The 21,034-nt window shown below is 36.7% G+C and overlaps 1 protein-coding gene across 2 annotated transcripts in view; it reads left to right on the top strand.

Annotated features, from left to right (window-relative positions):
- cntn4 (contactin 4) overlaps nucleotides 1-21,034 on the top strand; it is a 140,023-nt gene that overhangs the window by 37,530 nt on the left and 81,459 nt on the right. For both annotated transcript variants that reach the window (XM_079627586.1, XM_079627587.1), the window contains exons 3-4: nucleotides 1,160-1,289; nucleotides 12,960-13,135. In XM_079627586.1, coding sequence (XP_079483712.1) covers nucleotides 1,160-1,289; nucleotides 12,960-13,135 — 306 coding nt within the window. The remainder of the gene's footprint in view (nucleotides 1-1,159; nucleotides 1,290-12,959; nucleotides 13,136-21,034) is intronic.

Raw genomic sequence — 21,034 nt, 5'->3', positions numbered from 1 at the left:
AAAATGAGCAGAGGTGATCACTGGAATGTTTTCAATGAATGCATTGTATTTTCAGTACGAGAATTATGATTTCGCCACCTTGGAATTATAAGGTTCTATCTGCATTCTGACTGGTTTTGAGATATTGAGCTTTAAAGTTTTTGCATTCCATTCGACTGTGTAGAAAGAACCTTTTTATTTTCTAAATAAAAAGTTCCAAAATGTACACAACTTAAAAAACAACATCACATAATGTAAAGAAGTGCATGGTCACAGAATAAAAATATTATGTGAATAACTAAATTTTTACAAAAATGTCAGAACCTTATAATTCCAAGGGGACGATTTTACATTATCATTCGGTAATCGTATTTCATATACCTCATATAGTGATGGATCTTTTGAAAATGTTTAAGAAACATTACAATTTTAATTAATGCCTTTCTATGTTTAACAGATTGATCCAAAATAAGTTCTAGCTCAGTACATCAAGGCTCGGTTTCACAGACAGGGTTTAGATTGAGCCAGGATTAGGCCTTTGTTTCAATTAGAACATTTAAGTAGCTTTTATAAAGTGCCTTAAAAAAACACGTTACTGGTGTGCATCTTAAGATATTTTAAGATATGTTAGTGCAAGTCGTTTCCAGTAAAAACAGCTCAATAATGCATTTTAGTCTGGGAATATACGCTTAAGCCTTGTCTGTGAAACCAGGGCAAGATTTATTTTTTTGGTCCCATGTCTCAAAACCTAGAATATTGTGCGGTTAATCCGAGTAGGTTGCGTGGGCCATCTCAGTGTGTCACCTCAAATGAGGAGCCTCAAATCTCAACTGAGAGGCGCTTACCACACGTCTAATTGCCTGAGCGTTTTCCGTTACAACTCCGCTGCCATAGCGAAGGTTAAAAACAAACCACAGAGGTGATGGAAAGCGATGGACGCGCGTCTTCAAACCATTGTTCTGTATCAATCAACGGCGATTCCATTACAGTTGCCGTGGTGTTAGTTGAATTAATTGATATGTTTTGTCTGCTTGTGGTTTGACTCTCTAATGCCTTACCAGTGCTGGCCTGCTCAGTGCCACCAGCTAATAGCTTGTTTTGCAAGCAGGTTGGGTGTCTGTAAGTGGAGCGTGCTGATCGCTCTCTTTCTCTCCCTCTCTCTCTCCCTCTCTGTCTGTAGGCAACACGCTGCAGACTCCCGTGTTCTCCAAGCAGCCAGGCAGCATTGTGTTTCCAGTAGACTCCATGGAGAAGAACAGAGAGGTGGTTTTCAGCTGTGAGGCACAAGGTGACCCTCCTCCTTTTTACAGGTGAGCTCACTGCCAACTTTCCACCGCAAAAACATTGTTTGGTCATCTGCATCATTGCTTCGGTAAATTGAACCTCAGTCCCTTTTTTTTTTTACGGTTTCAGAAATGCACAGGCTCTTTTGTGCAAATGCACATTGGCATCAGTAGCACCATATGCAACATGACATGATAAGCACTAAAAATCTTTCTTGCGAGTTTTTGTCTCAATCGATTGGTTTCTATTTCTACATCATTGCACTGGGTAGCCCCAACCCAAAGTGAAATTGCATTGGTCCAAAATGTTTTCCATCATAGCTGTAGACCTGTTTCTGACAGGTTTCCTGAACACACACACACCCAACATCTGCCATTGGTCGGCCAAACAGATAGTCCCACCCCAAACTCCATTGGTTTGGCCAATGTTCCTATGTAGGATTTTTCAAAGATTACAATGTTTCACTAAAAAGTAGATAAATATTGCTGTTCATCGCTATGTATTGTTATATTGGTGCATATAAAGGAAAATTTGTAAAGAAAGATATAAATAAAGGTTCATGTAAGTGTGGAAAAAATATATTGGTTATTTGTAATTAGATTCTTTAGTTTTGCTTTTAGTTCTTACATTAAACATGTTGAATCTACTTGACATTTTCAAACAGATACGTAATTATTGTGATATATACTACTGCTGCATTTATTCGATTTTTATTTTTTTTTACTTTCTTTTGAATCTATTTTAAAATGTATTTTATTCCTGTGAAGGCAAAGCTGAATTTTCAGCAGCCATTACTATATTCTTCAATGTCATATGATCCCAAACTTTTGAGTGGTAGTGAGCCGTTTTCATGCAAATGCATAACTATTGAGATGTGTATTTTGAAATATTGTCAAAAGACTAAAACATTTTTTTTTGAGAAATGTTTAGCTACATATTGTCCTGACTCTGTTTTCATTCTCCTTCACATATTATGATTTATTTATTTATGGTTGAGTATGTTCTTAAGAATGCTAATGTAGCGTCTGGCCTCTAATGAACATGTTCCCCTGACACTGTTCAGAGGGGCTGTAGAAAGTTGGATCCTTGTGCAGTTCCAGAATTGATCAAGCTTAATGGAAAAGCTAATCAGTAGCTTCCTCTTTCCTGTCAGGAAGGTTGAATCATGGAGCCTTTTGATGAATGTCCTTCTCTCGGCAGCTCGAGTGTCCATCACTTTCAAAGTGCATTAAGTTCAACCTCCTGAACTACTCCCATCCTTCCCTAGTGTTGTCAAACGTACATGTACTACCTTGACTGTACCAGCATTTCTGCAGTACCGGTAGTACTGAGTACCAGGTATATTCAGTAACCGCTGATAGACGCTGCTTTCAAATGCACTCGTTCGTGTTTGTTTGAGTGCTCTCTGTGCGTCAAAGGTTTCTATTTACAGCGAGTTTTTACCAGCGTTGAGCATTCTAGCCAATCACAATCATATCTGTTGAGCACAGGATCACAATGGCTGATCAGAGTTGTCGGTTAGTAGTGCTAATTTTGTTAACGAAATCTTTGAAGAAAAATGTTCGTTGACGTCCTTTTTTCATAACTATGAAGAGATAATGACGAGACGACACCAATATCATTAAACAGTAACTGTGACTATATCAATTGCATGCTATATCATTGATGAAAAAATACTAAATGTTGTTAAAAAAATAAAACTTGACCAAAATCACTGTTTTTGTCCAAAAAAAGAGAACACAATATTACAGACTGCTGTACAAGCATTTACTACGAGCCTTTAATACAAAGTCTTTTATGCTGTTGTTTTAATAGAAAAACATTCATGCCACTTTCAATTATTGTAATTTCTAATTAGGAATTTCTCTGTTTTATTGTTTTAAATGTTTCTTGTTTTACCAGTTTTAATAATGTAGAGATGTTAATTTATATGATAAATAGCCTATAATAAATCAAGAAACTAGATGAGGTAAAATAAACCATGCGTATGACTTGACAATCTCTTGATTTATGCCTATAGGTGAAAGTGCAATCATTCTGATTAAATGAAAAAATAAATATCTCAAATGCCAACAATTGTTGTGATTGTAATTTTGTGCAAAATTATCTTGATTATTAATTCAACCATTATGCAGAATTTTAAAAATGTGACTAAGTTTCCATGGACTGAACCTAGACTAAAATGCTCGGACGTTTAGGCCTGGTTTCACAGACGTGTTATGTCATTGTAAGTTGCTTTCAGTGATAAAGATATAAAACTTGACTGAACAAAAACAGGACAAGGTTGACTAAATATGATAAAGACTAAAAAGTACATTTGGCACAGGTCTAAGATTAAGAGGCCATTTACACAACACTGTGTTCAACTAAAAATGGGAAACTTTATATGCATTTTGGCCATTCATTTACACAACAACAACGTTTTGGTGGTCTGAAAACACAATCTGGTTTCAAAGTGCAAGTTTTTGAAAACGATCTCGTTATCGTTTCCATGTAAACAACAAAAGCACGATTTTTTGAAAGCGGTGCCGTCATGCACATGCGTATTACATACTCAGTCTATAGGCGTGTAATGTTTCTTTACAAAGTGACATCGCCAACTACTGGCCTGGCATGCATAACAGCGTTTTTAGTCGTTTTGACTATATTTTGACAAGCAAAGGAAAAACTTTTCCGTTCTTAGCACATCGTTGTCGTGTAAATGTACGCCAACACTAAATAAAAAAAAGAGCTGACAAACTTAACACTAAGTTTAACACCGCTGAAAATGCACAAGGTTGTTTTTTTCAGCGCGAACTGAACGCTCATGAATCCTTTCATTATAACCAACAAAGTGTAAACACAATGTAAATGAGATTCATTGTACAATTAAGACAGCTTTTTCAAATTATAATTAGAGTTTTCGCAAGAGTGCAGAATTCAGTGAGCCTAAGTCATTATAAAAGGAGGGCTCTTCTCTCGTTTTCTGTTTATTACCCATTCACAATCTGAATACAAGTTTAGTTTTTCAGTTTCTGGATTGACAACCGTATTTAATGCAGCAATTGAATTGGAAACTGCAGTGATTGACAGGGATAACCAATTTTTTTTTTTTAATGTAAAGTACTTAATTCATCAGTTTTTGTCTGGTACCAAAATTGGTATTGAGAATCGTGAAATTTGACTGGTATTGGCACTGACTACTGAAATGTTGGTATTCTTCTGAATCTTGTCAGTGAATTAGTGGTTCACAAAATGATTTGTTCATGAATTGGACTGATTCAGTTCCCAGGAGGTGAACATTTTCATGAATAATGGCTTAAATTTCCCTCTGTACCATATAGATATTGTATTACTTGAGATGATTTTAAATATAGTCACAGGTTATGACGGCAGAATTGTATGTTTTTATTTAAACTATCCCTTTAAGCCCATGCACAAGCCCGGAGGATAATCAAAGTTGCGATTGTAGCTTTTGAGCTAAGGCATCTGGTGTGAGACTACGTTCTTGAAGAAAGGTTTTAGTAAAGAACGTGTTACGCAGAAAGACTTAAAGTGTGCAACAGATCCTCAAACCGCCTCCTGTCTCCTGAGCCAGATGGTGTTGTATAGCACTACGTAATGTCTGTTTGAGCATGAGCACGTAAAGCATGTGCTCGGCAAATGGAGCGTCTGGTTAAAGCTGTCATTGCCGTGAGGTGTTTGATGTTGTGATCCTATGTAATCATACTTCAGTACTATTATTTTTATGTCAAACTACACTTTAAAGTGAAAAAGTGCATTTCTACCTGATCTGACCTATAAAACGTACCTTTGTTGGTGTAACTTAGTGGAGTCAGGTTTATTTGGCCATATAGAATCATTTTTGGGACTTGAATGAGGTATATTATCACAAAATAAACCCTAACAGGCTGATCGCTGTACATTAGTTTTTCTTTAGTATATGGATTATAAATAAATGGACATAACATATTTATCTGCGATGCAATTCGTTTATTACGTGAGAAGAAAAAGTTGAAGTTATCTCTCTTATGTATGAAATCACTTGCCCAAATAGTCAATCGTACAGTTTACTGCTTCAAGAATATACATAAACATTTGACTGCGTGATATTTTTTGATTGACCAATCAGAATCAAGTACTGCTGGGAGCCGTGCACAGTTGATTTAGATGTTCACAAGTGAAGGACTTTTTAGATTACTTGACAAAACCTTTTTTCTGTATACTATTTTTTAATTTAATTTTTATAAAAAAAAATTGATTAGTTAGTCTTAAGTTAGATATTAGCACTGTCACATAACCATTGGAATCGCATATTTTCCATGTTGGAATCACATATTTTCCATGTGGTATATATAAAAGTTGGGTTGATGTATCAATGTTTGTTTAGTGAACATCTTGTGAGCTTAAATTCTATCACTCTACCACACCTAATTATTTTTTATCAGTATTATTTTCTACATATTAATTTCATAATATTAATAGAATATTTTAAGTGACATTTTGTAAATAAGTTAATAAATTACATTTTTAAAGAAATTAATAATTTTAGTTAGCAAGGGCGCATTACATTGATCATCATCTATAAATTTACAATGTTACAGAAGTTTTCTTTTTCAAATAAATGCTGTTCTTTTGAACTTCCTTTTCATTTATTCATCAAATAATCCTTAAGTATCCTTAAAAATGTATGTATCGTGGTTTCCACAAAAATATTAAGCAGATCAACATTTTCAACATTGATGATAATAAATGTTTCTTGTGCACCAAATGAGCATATTAGAATGATCTCTGAAGGATCATGTGACACTGAGGACTGCCTTGGTGAGCATAAGAAACATCGGTAGCACTTTATTTTACAGTCCTGTTCCCCATATGTACCTATTATTATACATCAACTGGGTAATAACTCTGAACCTACCCTTAAACCTAACCTTAACCCATGTGGTTACCTCCCATTAACAATCACTTTCTTAGGTAAGTACACTGTACGTACATGTAAGTTCATGTACTGTAAAATAAATTGCAACCGAAACATCTTTCAAAACTGTTTAAAAAATGTTACTGACTTTTGAACAGTAGAGTATGGAGTAGGGCTGCATGGTATATCGAAATATCGCAAAAGTACATACCGCGATATGCATATCGCAATGGCTTACAATAACTAATTTTAATACTTTAAGATTATGAAAAGTCAAAGTTTTATCTTGACGCAGACAGCAGAGAATAGACTGGATACACGACTGTTGCATACGTGTGACATACTTAATGTTATTAGGGGAAATAAGCGTAGTATGCACACATGCACAGGAAGCCACCTCTCAGACAGCACTTTTAGTTCTCCTCTTGGTGAGTTTTCACGTAAACACACTCAGTTATGTCTTAAGTGGAGTAAACAGTTGAAAAAGAAAGCGTGTTACAATATATTGGCTCCGTTCAGCTTTAAAGTGACATCAGCCTAATAAACCTGCTTCCGTCTGTGTGCTTAATGTTAATCAAACAACAATAGACAAAGACAAAATTACTTAAAATAACTTTTGTGGCTTTAATAAGAATCAGTGTCTAAAACTAAGCAGTTTTAGTTTTACATTTGAATATTCAATTTCTGTTGTTGAAACACTGTTGGTTATATCATTTTCAGTCTTTAAAATATATTTAAATATCATTTTAATTAATTTGACACACCTAAAGCATTATTGAGTCGCATATCGAGTATTGCATTATTCAACGAGTTATCTCATTGTCCCATCTTCTCCCAATACTTTAAGTTCCTCTCTTTCACTATCTTTTAACTCTCATTAAAATACCAAGAATAAAATAGAAAAAAGGCATGTTATATCATTGCTTATTGAACAGCCCCGTTAACCTTCCATGGTATGCCGCTTTGTAACACCTATTCCTTGTAGAGACGGTTGGAGAGGCGGTATAATTGAAGTTTAACAACTTATTGTAAATTATACTGCTAGGTTCTCTTCATCTGAGACGACAGCTGCTCCTTATACTTCAGACGTCCCACCTTCTCTCTCTGTAGCTTCTCATTCTAATTCACTTCTCCTCTTTACCTCACTTCAAGAAGCTCAGCTTAAGACATGAAGGAGACTAGAGAATGCTATAGAGTATCCTTGCATCACCTCGTCGTGAAGTTGAGGGAGAATTGTCAATCAAAGGATAGCCTGTAGCCATAGTTACAGCAGCAGATGGGAAGTGGCCGTTTTTTTTTTTTTTTTTTTTACGGTTACACAAAGTTTCTTGACATGCTGTCATATAGCAGCATTCTCATTTCTATGCTGATAATTGATCTTTTGAAATAAAGTTGTTACATTTTTCGGGAGAATGCGGCAGTATTTCTGGCCCCCATGATGAAACATGAACGAAGCATTGGCGTAGTGTGAAAATGCAAATGTGTCACAAAAACTTGGAGATAAAGAGAAATAACACAGGCTGTCTGTGACACGAACTGGATGTTTTGTCACCCAAGATGGGAACTGTAGGTGGTGAAATCTCAATTTCTTCCAAGGACAGGGGGTTAGTAATAACTGATGACATCCATTCATACCCTTCTCTTGTTTCGATGCAATGTTACGTTACATCATTTGCGACATTTCAACCAACATTTCTTTTACGAGTTTGATTTCACATGATGTTGTCATTATTATTCTTAATTGCAAGTGCGCTTTTATCCTTCACAAATTGCCAAATCAAGAATCTCAAACAAACAAGAAATAACTGCGCGTCCCTTTTTCTTTTCATCAGCCTGACTAAGATCAAACGGAGCAGAGAAGGGCACTTGGAAACTAACAGGAAGGAGAAATCATCTTATTATTGAGCCTGAGATTTGGAAACTCACCACTCATATCAATTACTGGCATCTCTAAAGACTGTGCAGTATCGTTCACTGTGGCCTACAAATATGAAATATTTATTGCGTTTTTGTATTTGAAAACACTCGCAGTAGCGGTGGGAATGTGCGGGTGTCTTTGATTTAGAGGTACTAGATTCAAATTAGACTCGAGAGCAGAAGTCCTGAAAGAAGCGATGTAGGGCTACACCCATATTATTTCTGCTGTGCTTTGCATAGACACGCATTCGCTACCTGGGGTGAAGAGTTTGCAAATGACCCTCCTCTCAGGGGGCATTAGGGAGATTCTGTTTTTGTTTAGGAAAATAAGATGCATCTGTATACAAATGGGAAACAGACAAAGAAAACAAGATGTTGTACTACAAACACCATTTAGGAAAGCACAGTGTGAATGTACCACATGCTGAAAGGGGCGATTTAACTTTAGATTTATCGCTACTTAAAGGGATAGTCCACCAAAGAAATGTAATCCTGTCATCATTTACCCACCCTTATGTGGTTCCAAACTTTATGCTTTTTTTTCCCTGCTGCACACAGAAGATGATATAATGAAGAATGTATTCTGAAACTGTTTTTTTTTTTGTCAATGGGATCTAAATTGTTTAGTTACCAATATTCTTCAAAATATCTTATTTTGTGTTCCATACCAGAAAGAAAGTCATAGGTTTAGAACAGCACAAGGGTGAGTAAACGATGAGTTTTTGGGTGGACTATCCCTTTAAAGGCCCCCTGAAATCAAAATAATTGTTTTAAGCTTTTAGTATAAATATGTTAGCCTTAAAGGAGAACTCCGGTGCAAAATGAACCTTTGGTCTAATTACACATTGTTACCTAGTCAACCGTTATCTGAGATTTGTTTTCATGATTATCGAATGTAAATAGTTTTATCTCTAAAAACAGTTTAGCCTATCGCTAGTATATGGGGCATGGAGTAATGACAAATAAAAATCGCTTGTTAATACCACTAACAAGGCTCAAAATAGCCCCACACTAACACGGTAGCATAATGAGGGTCCCTACATGCAAACCGAAGCATTGAGAACTTTGACAGTGTCCAGACAGTTTAATAAGAAGATATTTTATACATACAGTCAACTTCACGAATATAAGCAGAATCCATCTTTGAAAAACAGACTCTATCAGTCGAACTACGAACCGCCGATCCAAATGCGCTGAACTGTGTAGAATCTCATATGGTCCAGCGCATTTGGATCGGTGATTCGTAGATCGATTGATAGAGTCTGTTTTTCAAAGATGGATTCTGCTTATATTCGTGAAGTTGACTGTATGTATAAAATATCTTCTTATTAAACTGTCTGGACACTTACACAGTTCTCAATGCTTCGGTTTGCATGTAGGGACCCTCATTATGCTACCGTGTTAGTGTGGGGCTATTTTGAGCCTTGTTAGTGGTATTAACAAGCGATTTTTATTTGTCATTACTCCATGCCCCATATACTAGCGTTATAGGCTAAACTGTTTTTAGAGATAAAACTATTTACATTCGATAATCATGAAAACAAATCTCAGATAACGGTTGACTAGGTAACAATGTGTAATTAGACCAAAGGTTCATTTTGCGCTGGAGTTCTCCTTTAAGGTTATGAATAAGCTGGTGTGTTCCAAAACAATGACAAAATTCACATTTAGGAGATATAAGCATTCAAAACGTACAGTCTCAGTCTAAAATGGATCACAGATTTTTTATGACATCCCCGTGGATCACATCTTCTGTCCAATCAAATGCTCTCTAGAATCTAAAGCGTCCCGCTCCCTATGCTATAAATAGAAATACCAAATGGCCAAAGCGACTGTGGTCACGTCACGGAGAAATATGGGTTGGAGATGTGCGTTCGGTTGCTCAAACGCTTTAGTTTTATTCCTTTTTCCAATTGTACGTTAGTTAAGAATGAAATGGCTAGAAGTTATTCAAACCTCTACTATTGAATCCAACGTATCATCAGCGCTCGGATTCGCTTCCATGGTGCTGTCAAGTACGACTTGCAGTCTGTGAGGTAAACGAAACGCTATTGGCTATTTGAAAAGGGGGAGGAGCCATTCAATATGTCCTGCATTAGCTTCCTGTTTTAGTGGAAAGACGTCAACGCATCATACAACGCTGCGTGTCCCAAGGCACTTGAGTGGTTACAGAAAATAATGTTATAGCAGATTTCATTTTCCCAATCTTCCTCTTCCTGGAAAAGTTGAAACTTCTTGTTCACATGGGCATACCAGTTTTTGTGCTGTCTACTGCAACATCTGCAGTCGAGATTGGTGGAAAGTTCCCCGCTTTGTGCCTGACAGGCGGTCAAGGACATAACCCAAAACTTGCTGCTAACCCTAACCACATTGAGCCTGTAAGGCTCATCCGCCTGTCAGGCACAAAAGCAGGGGCACCTTGTGCATATCACAAATCTAAAATGATGTGTCTAGTGTCATGAACTGAAGGCTGTTGGCTATAAATGTCCACATGAAAACAAAATTGACCCTATGTACTTTATAATTTAGTTTCTGATCTAAATGATGCATGTTATTTCAAAAGATTTGTCTTTGAAATGTCTGTCTAAAATTCCTTTTGAACCAATCATAGCCTGCGATAATTTTATTACAGTGTCAGAAATTTTGCATGATCCTCTAACAATGTGTTTGCTTCTACGACCTGCGTCTACTGACATGAAATGCCATATTGATCAATGCGACCTGACACTAAAACTTTAAACTGACCTCAAGCTCCATTTGCAAAATTGGCATGCAAGATGACCTCTTTTCCTTAGCCATGAGTGCATCCACATTCTCCTCTTTCACTTCCTCTTTTTTTCAGCGCACAAAGAAAACACAATATTGCCAAAGTCTGATTGATCTTACTCTATTTGTTTATCACTAGCGCACTGATGATGTTTTATTCTTCTATACTAACTTTTGTCGTAGCCTACAATTCAATAGGTGTGCTCATCGTACAGTCTACATACATGTCGTACCCAAGTTTATTAGCTCCATGTCGTTCAGTGTGATTTGTATTGCGATTGCCAAAATTGCAATCTGGCATCTGTCTGTAGAAGGCATAAGACAATAGAACATTTAACATATACCTGTTGTCAAACTAAGCTCATGCTCCACTTGTCACCATGATGGTCCCCCCCCCCACTCACACACACACACACACACTACTTGATCTTGCACAACATTTTTTTTAAAGAAACAAGTTCATTAAACTCACAATAATTAAACCATTCAGATTACTTAAAATGTGTCAGGTTCATGAGTTCAAAAGAAAAAGAAAGTTCTAAATACTTAAGTTATTTTTTTCTAATTAATTTTAATTTAAGTCTGCCCTACTCAAACCAATTAATTATTTTGAGCGTTTGGGTTTACAGTGCAGCCCTACATAGATCTCTCATAACACACACACACACACACACACACACACACACACACACACACACACACACACACACACACACACGCACACACACCCACACCCACACACACACACACACACACACACACACACACACACACACACACACACACACACACAACCACACAAACCTCATAAACGCAGTATCGTTCTCTTCCCATTACCACAGTTAATGATGAAAAGAGAACGATTTCTAAAAGTCTGGTTTATATGTGGGGTTTTGTATTGATTTGGCAGATTGTTTTATTTTAATAAGGCTGTTTGAAGGGTTGGAGAATCCGCTGATATCTTAAATGAATTAAATCCTTAAGTAATCTCAGTAAATTCCTAGTAATCACACTGCATGCTATAGAATACAGAAATGCTTACTTCAAATATTAGTTTTAATTGGTGCTCTGCCATGATAAAGCTCACATTTGATGCTGTATGACTTTGTGTTCAACAAGATGGATGGTCACAAGCCTTGCCATTCTGGGCATTAATCTTGGTATGGGAAAAATACAGGCTTCTGAATTTATCAGGGCTACAGATGGTTGCTTTTCATTTAGCAGACACATTTTATGCAAAGCACTTTACAGTGCACTAATTGCAAGGACAATCCCCTTGGAGTTAGTGTAGTGTACTAAGTGCTTTACTCTGGAGTCTAATAACAGCAGTGCATCTCAGTTACTCAATGCAGTTCACTGGTTGTTTTTATGTGGGATCTCACTTAGAAACTTTTGTTTCACCAGCACAGATCCGACCCACATGTCTGATGACACCCGATATTTGTGCAAAACAACCTGCTTCTGGCCATGTGCTTTCTTATTAAACTTTATTAGCTGATATTGACTGCTGTGTTTGTAAACCTGAAGATTTACTTTTTACATAGTATAGCCTACTTTATATATTATGAAGACTTTAATAAATGAAATAGTTAATAAATGGAAATATATTAACTATTCAGAGATACATTCTGTATATTCATTCTTAATATACTGAACAGTGGTCGCAAAATATTTAAATTAAGTGTCCAAGTTCTTGTGAACATAATTTCTGTTGTCTTTTAAAGTCCCCCTGTAGTCAATAATTTTATCCTTTACAACTCATTTTTGATCACCAAAATGACATATTGAAAAATTTTCCTTAATAATTTCCTTAAAATAACTTGAATGTAACTCTACACCCTTGCCTCGTTTAGTACGTGGTTCTATGAATATGAAAATCTGCCTCCACTCACTCACACCAGCTGTGTTTTTTTAAACTTGCTGACCCCAAACTTTCGGTAGTGTATATTATGTATTAATAAATATATTTTCAATGCTGTTATTTTTTAGAATAAGAGTGTAGAGCTGTAACATTAATACGCCTTGCTGTGTCAGTTTCGTCATGGAAGGTCATGATGAGAGATGTATGAGTTCATATTGAAATCTCTGAACTGTGAACTCCTTTGTCTTGTAGGTGGAAGCTAAATGGCAGTCTGGTCAATCCTAAACCCGGCTCCCATCACAGCCTTTCTGGAGGCAACCTTCGCATCAACCATCTCAATAAAGATGAGGACGCTGGGACGTACCAGTGCCTCGCTTCCAATTCTTTCGGGACTGTTGTCAGCAGGGAGGCCAGCCTAACCTTTGCCTGTAAGTCACATCCTGATCTCTGATCACACTTGCAGCACAAATAAGGTCCAAACAAACAGGACATTGCAGACCTGACAGCACGGACTGGGACGCTGGCCCTTGTACTCCTCACCGATAACATGATCAAAATGAAAATGTTTTCCCTGAGGATAGCCTGGTCGCTTTCTCTCTCGCTGCCCTCTCTCATTCTTGTTTCTCTCGCACTCTGTCTGTTTCTCACATATACACACAGGTTGGTCATGGGCCAGATTCAGTCTTGCAGTCATCATTTACATCAGCTGAAAATGAGATATCAAAAAATGAGATTCAGTAAAACACATTCAGGCCTTGTGCTCCTTGTTATGGCTGTTTTTAGAGCAACGGCTGCATGTAATTGGTTCAAACTCCACCCTTTCCTCACAGCCTTTAAAAAAGCCCTATCCAGCCCATAAAATAATGAGACCATGTTTAGAATAGCAAACTAGCTGTCACCGTTATGTTCCGTTTGTTTCATGGACCTTCTATTTGTTTTTGTTTGTCACATGTGTTCCTAGTTCTGTTTGCCGCCACTGATCAGTCACTATGGACACCTTCATATCACCACAGCTGTTTGTCATTGTGTCATCACCACAGTGTATTTAAGTTCCTCCTTTTCATTCAGTTGTTGTCTGGTATTGTTCGTGTTAGCACGCTGTTTCGTTTGTTGGCTGTTTTTTCTAAGTATTATATTAAACCTTATGTTATTGAATCATCGTCTTCATCTTCTGTGGAACTAAGCGTTACACTAGCGTACTAATTGTATAATTTCTACAGTATATACCGCACACACTATTTGAATTTTCTGTAAGCGTATAAAACCATACTGTGCAGACCACAGTGTGAAATACAGACCCCACAATGCAATGCATTATTAACTAGAATACCTATTTTATTTTATTTTTATGTTATTTTGTAAATGTGGGCTACAATAATAAATAAAAGTACTAATAATTTTTTCATTATTTTTTATTTATTTAACAATTGTTAATTAAGCAATTTTCACTCTAATAAAATAAATAAATAATAATTAACCCTGAGCAAGTTTTTATTTCCAAAATGAAAAATGGTCTGCACACTGCTTTATAAAGGCAAAATAAGTAAAGTAAGTAAAATTTAGATACATTTAGATTTTATAATAAAATTTTCTTAAATGTATATTCCAGTCAGTACACAAAAGAAGTTGACGTACCAGCATTACTGCTGTACCAGTACCGAGTACCAGCTATATTCGGTACACGCTGATCGACACTGCATTCAAACGCTCTTGTTCCTGTTTATTTGAGGTCAAAGGTTTTTATTTACAGCGTGTTTTTTCTATTTAAGTGCTGAAAATTGTAGAGCACGCAAACTCGCTAGTCAGTAAGTTAGTCACAGCTGAAAATGCTCAAGGTTTTGTTTTGGTCAACGTGAGCTGCATGCTCGCGAATTCTTACATTATTACCAACAAAGTGGAAACGCAATGTAAATAAGAGATTCACTATACAAAGAGACGGCTTATTTTATTATACGTTTTCGAGTGTGAAGAAAACTGAGCTTGCACTTTAGAGATTGAAGTCATTATTAAAGGAGGGCTCTTCTCGCTTTCTGTTTATTACCCATTCACAATCTGAATACAAGTTTAGTTTTCCATGTTGCTAAGTATGCTGCAAAATTGACAACCGTGTTTAAATGGGCTATTGAATCGGAAACTGAGATGATCGACAGTAATAACCAACGGATGGGACAAAACGGGACAAAATCTGGTAAAGAGCTTAATTCAACAGTTTTTGCTCTAGTACGGAAATTGGTACAGAGAACTAAAATGTTTTTACTATAGAGTTTTCGCCTGTTATAACATTTAAAATCACACTGATTGGCTGACACGTCTTTGCATATGGCACTGATAGCAAATGACAAACAAGCCTTTCCGATTGAATTCGGTTCCCAGCAAGGCCACTGCCTGAAGACGATGGCACTGCAGGGCAGGGAACAATCCAATTCTGTGGGGAGGAAGTCCGCTGTCATCGTAAGACGATTGGCTGACAGATCCATCAATCGCTGGTCTCTGACCTTACTAGGCTCCAGTTGTTGTCGTGCGGTGGGGGCACGCGTCTCTGACTGCTCCACATCCATCTTCTTTATTACTCTCTCCATAGCTTAATTAACTCCGCCGCATGATGGAGTGGTGCAGGTTCAAGAGAATAATTTAAAGGGCAGCTGATGTTATTAGATGGGATATTTTCTAATTTGGTATCTAATGCAGGAGAATTTGTAGGAGACCACGTTGTGCATGAGAATGCATAAAGGTGAAGTCAAGAAGTCATATTTCGAACCTGTATTCGTTTTAATGCTGTAAAGTGGATGGAGGAAGATGCTGATTTCAGACCGCTTCATAAAGTAGCATGGAGAAATGAATATTGGAGGTTTGTGGCTGTTGGTTCATATGTTTAAGCTTTAAAGGACAAGTTCGATATTTTACACTTAAAGCCCTGTTTACAGATCGTATCTGATGAAATAGAACGGTTAAGATTAAAATTTGGACACATGCTCCTGTCGCGAGAATTTTAGGTTTATTTAGGACCTATTTTGCCAAACGTGTCACACCCGTGATTCTTCCGTTGAGAGCTTGAATAATAGACACTCAAGCGGCGGAGTAATACCGCACCTCACACAGCACATTCAATACAAGTCATGGAGTTGGACAAACACTACGATAAAACCTGTTGGAATGCATCTTTTTCAGCGATTTTTTTGGGGACCGTATCAGTGAACACCCCTGACCACTCGGTGAGTTTCACGTCTTTGTAAACGAAAGTTTAATGTGTTTTAGGAAGGAATCTTCCAGTGGCCATAGACAACCATTGTGGGGGTGAGGGGGGAAAGCGATATAAACCTAAAATTCTCGCGACAGCAGCATCTATCCAAAGTTTAATCTTAACTGTTCTATTTCATCAGATACGATCTGTAAACAGGGCTTTAAGTGTAAAATACCGAACTTGTCCTTTAAGGTCGTTTATATGCTAGTGTACTTTTAAAAGTCGACCAAATTAATGTATAAATTTTTTTACATTTACGCTTTAAAATTAATAAAAAATATTAATGACTCATCTTGCTCTCCCAGGCATATCCATTTTTTTATCTAATAAAAGAGCTAGATGGTATACTGAGCGTCTTTCATGGATATATACTACTCATATTTATCTCATAAGGAATGTGAATTATGTAATTAAATATAAAAAATAATATATAAATATGTGCAATATAAAAGCGGAGCATATATCGTTCATTAACCCTCGGGGGTCTGAGGTGTTTTCTGGGTCCTGGAGGTGTTCTGACATGCTCTGACATTTGCGCTTATTTCTGTTACTTGTGACATTTTCATGGCTAAAGTCTTATTACACTGTATTCAGCACAAACTCTGCTACAATAGTATATCAGCAGCATGTATGTAAAAGTTTGTAGTTTTGAGATAATTATGTTTATGCGTGGTTTGTGAAAAAAAAAAAAATTGTCACTGACATAAGGTGATAATGCCCATACTGATTATTTCTTCACAAGACTTTTGAAAATTGTATCATGTAGCCTAGAATATTTGCTTCAAAACTATGTGAAAATATAAGACAATATATTGGTTTAAAATTTGTAAGACATGTTTTGTGTAAGAAAGCTGTATGCGAGGAGGCGTTAACAATCCATGCATATTGAGTGTTTCACACCTGAGAAAGACAAAGACCCTCCCATAATGGCCCTATTAGGAGCTCTTAGGCACTATCATTACGGTCATATGCATCAGGTCATTTAAAACTACACACTTAAATGATTATAAAGATATAGAGCTCATAAATGTGTGACAAGTATTCGCTGAGTTTTGTTTATGTTTAGGGACGTGCTCAAGAAAAAAAAGTTCACGAGACGGAGAGGCAGAAAGCACACCCTGTTTATTTTCTTTATTTTACAAAAGCACAACGTTTTGTTTAGATTGTAAGTGGACACATACAAAAGTAGACATCTCACAGATTCTTTTTTCATATTTCTTAAGCCTGTATGACCATACATGAAGGAGTATTTTAAGTCTATGTTGCTGCTATGTAAAAAAAAAAACCCAGCAAAACGCGCCCGCACCTGAAATTTAGATTTCATATTGGTTCTGTTCATACAATGATGTTATCATTAAAAATAACCGCAGTGGGGCTGAACATTTCCGGTAATTTTTTTAAGAAATCCTGGAAAGTTTCCAAAAATTCTGGAAAGTTTCTGAAAACTTTACAACCCTATTAAAAATACATTTTTATATGGAGAAAATGAATGGATTTTTAAATCAGACTGTTGCTCTTCTTTTGTTATTTTCAAAAACTTGTTTCAATAATAAATGCATTAACACAGGAAAGAAAATTGTTAGTCAAGCCATTTCATGGGTTTTTATTAGGTTTTTTTTTATATGTAATTTTATATAATTTGCACAAAAATGTGTGTTTTTTTATGCAGACTTTTAGCAGTGTTCTGTCAGGACTAGCTTTAGAAATAACATGGTTCATGAACTAGTTTGCACCTCTTAGAATGTATTTGTCTCTAAACAGCTCTGCCTTTTCTTTTTAAATAAAATGACTGTGAAAATCACTTAATTTGTGAAAATACATTCATGGTTACTTTGTTGTAAGCTTGTACGGTGCCTTTGTGTGCTTTCAAATTATCAAAAGTACTGGTTATTAAAGAGACTTTCATTGGAAGTGATAAAATGTTTTCTTTTTCACTCTCTCTGAATAGTACTGGATGAATTAAGCAGATATTGAAAGGGTTGTCAGTAGATGCATAGGAAATGAGAAAAATTGTCAGTGTCGATGCACCAATCCCTAAAGCAGTAATTGCATTCTGGGGAATTGCAGAATGTTTTTAATTAAAATGCCACTGATAGAGAAGGCTGTGTGCTGCGTCTTAATCATATTTCACATATGTACCATCTTCTCATTTTCATATTTGAGTCTTGAAAAAGACCTCACTCTAAATGTGCAATAACAATTAAAGTTCTTTTTGACTTGGTAAGAAATTAAACTGTGTATGTGTAGCGTTAACAACATGTTGAACATTGTGGTGACAGGTTGAATAGAGTATTTTGCAGTTCAGCTGATGTTATTTGATGGGTCAGTGAATGCTGAAGATATTACCTACTATATATAGTGAAGATACCAGGTGTAGTTGTCACAATGGCTGTATCTCAGTAACGATGAGGTTTGGAATCTGATTGCATAAATGCTTGTTTTTTTTTAGAAGTAGTTTCAACCATCTTCAAAGTTGTTTTTGTGAATGTTATCCACTGTACTAGAACTAAAGGACTAAACCACAGTGTTATACATTAAAACAATTGTGAACTACTGTACAGTATATCATTTAGTCTAAACTGTATTCTTCATAAGTGTCAGGTTTATATTGAGGCAAATTTACATTTTTATATGTTCCAGTTTTATGCAGTTCAGTAATTACTAATTTCATTGGCTGAAACATGGGTTTGATATTTTTGTGTGCTCTCCTTTTGCATTTTTTATTAATCATTTGCATTTCATAATTGTTTTGCTGTTTAAATATCTTCAGTCATTAAACTCTAGAGGGCGCAGGGTGATAGGTCCTTTATGCCGGGGACACACATTCCAAGACTGAACTGAACACACTTACAGTATAGACTGTTTCCAACGACTGGAGCAGATTTTTAACACCGACTGTGAACACCGACTGAATGCAACTGTCTTTGACTTTGTGCTTTTGGGCATGTTCAGTCGTAAGTATCAAATTACATTTATAATCGGCCTTACAGTCGTTAAGTGTGTCCCCGGCATTACATGCAATCTGATTCTGAAAGCAATCCTATTATTACTGCGTGGCACAAGCTGATTGCATCTGTTGTTTCGGCAGCCAATAAGATTGCTTGCTCAACATTTAAATAGTCTGGTTCAATGTCTGTTGTAGGCTAGTCGTGCAGTGCGCTATCCGAGTTCTCACTCTGAAACCTTCCCTCCACCTTCCCCAGCTCCACCTACATTGATATTCTATGGAATTTATGTATGTCTTTTTATGCAGCAACAGCATATCTTACATTATCATAGTCTCATCCTCAGACATCATGCCCATGGACCGTTGGCTGAACATCTGATGAATAAGGCACACAAAACAGGAAAACTTTGTGAGTTTCAAAGTCATCATCTGATTGGTTGAATTCCACAGGATTTCCGGAAGACGTGTGTGTCAAATTTTTTAATGGTCCGCCTGGAAACAAAGCCATAATGACGCGGTCCTTGTGGCAGTCCTTGGCTAAAAGCTGCAATGAAGTCTAGAGTTCACAAAGAATCCACAAAGAATTCATAACAGTATTTTACAGTCGTGTTCTCATTATAATTTTATGTAGTCATTTATCGGCAGATAGCGCTATGATGGCCAATATATCGTGCATCCCTAGTCCAGACTTTCTGCTGTCAGTCTGAAGGTCTAGCTACGCGAGACTAACATGCTCACATTTAACATTGCCATATTTAATAATAACATGCTAAACCTAGTTTGAAATATTGTTGTAAATCCACGAAGCAGTCGATAATACATTTCAAATACTGATATATTGTATATGATCGCTTTTCTTTTAGTTTAGATAACATAGTTTAGATAGTTAAGTTTAACTTAAACTGGTGTTCTTCTCAATTCATTTAAAAAAAAATAGTTGGTTCCCATTGTGAAACATGTTGTAGTGTGCCAACATGCCCGATTATATCTTTTTTCTGAGCAATAATGGTTAGCTTTTCTTGTAGCCAAGAATTTGAGATATGTGACTAATAAAGAGAGTGCGAGAGAGAGAGTGCGAGAGCTGTTAATCAATTATTTGAGGAATTTCTTTTTATTCTGTCCCAATTGACAGTGAAAAACAGCTGGAGTTCCTCTGCAAGTCTGATTTGAGTATTGTATCTCCTTCCTGTGGTGGGAGGGTCGCGGGTTTCACCAGTCTTTATAAAGACGCGACGGCTCACTAGGACCATAATAAGTTATGCTGGCATTTACAAATCACCCATGGTTGCGGCACTTGATAGTCAGGTTCATTTAGATTACTGTACATCCCATCAGAGCGGTTTTGCAGAGCTGGAAGTTCTTCTGTGGTCTCGTTTTTCTTCATTTCAAACTGTTATGAATTGCAGAATAGGAAAGTGCTCATGGGACATTACATCATTGGCTGCCTCCGGTCTTCCTTCTCAGTCCAAATGAATACCTGATACTTGGGTAAATATACAAACTGTGGTTTGAAAAAAAAAAAGTGGGCAGAGCCGGCCGTTGCCATCTTGGCAGTGTCACCGCGCGTCACTCCCGAATATCCGAAAATGGGCAAAGATGCGGGATTAGCTGAGATGACGTGATGGCTAACAGACAGCAGACAAACGGCTAGTAGTGACAGCAGCGGCAATTCACCTGTCACTCAAGTGGCCACGCCCTTAATTATGCAGAACTTTACAGCTTAATATAATTTAAACGGATGAGTTCTAAAAAGATTCACCCCCCTTCACAGTTGTCATAGAGAGCAAAATTAGCTATATAGACCAAAACCACTTTTTGTACAAGGCTGTACATATTTCTTTTCTGCTGTAAAGTTAGGCATATTAACATGGGGGGGTATATGGGATTGACTCTCAGCCAGTCGATGAATTGCAGTTTAATTAACTTTTTTTGGAAGATTGCCTTTTGGGTAGAATTGAGAATTTCCCCCATTGGAATATAGCAACAGTTGTACACTGTATAGCATCATGGCTGCCGATTTTAGAATAGAATGTTTCAGGGTTTATCTAGTTTTTTTTCTCTCACTCTCTCTAATCTATACGTTCTGCCGTTATTTGCATTTCTGTGGCATATGTATTCACAATTTATTTTTATTTTTTA

Source organism: Phoxinus phoxinus (assembly GCF_949152265.1).
Source record: "Phoxinus phoxinus genome assembly, chromosome: 11".
In the NCBI taxonomy this organism is placed as follows: Eukaryota; Metazoa; Chordata; class Actinopteri; order Cypriniformes; family Leuciscidae; genus Phoxinus; species Phoxinus phoxinus.
Note: the sequence above shows the minus strand (reverse complement) of the source record. Positions and strands in the feature narration are given on the sequence as shown.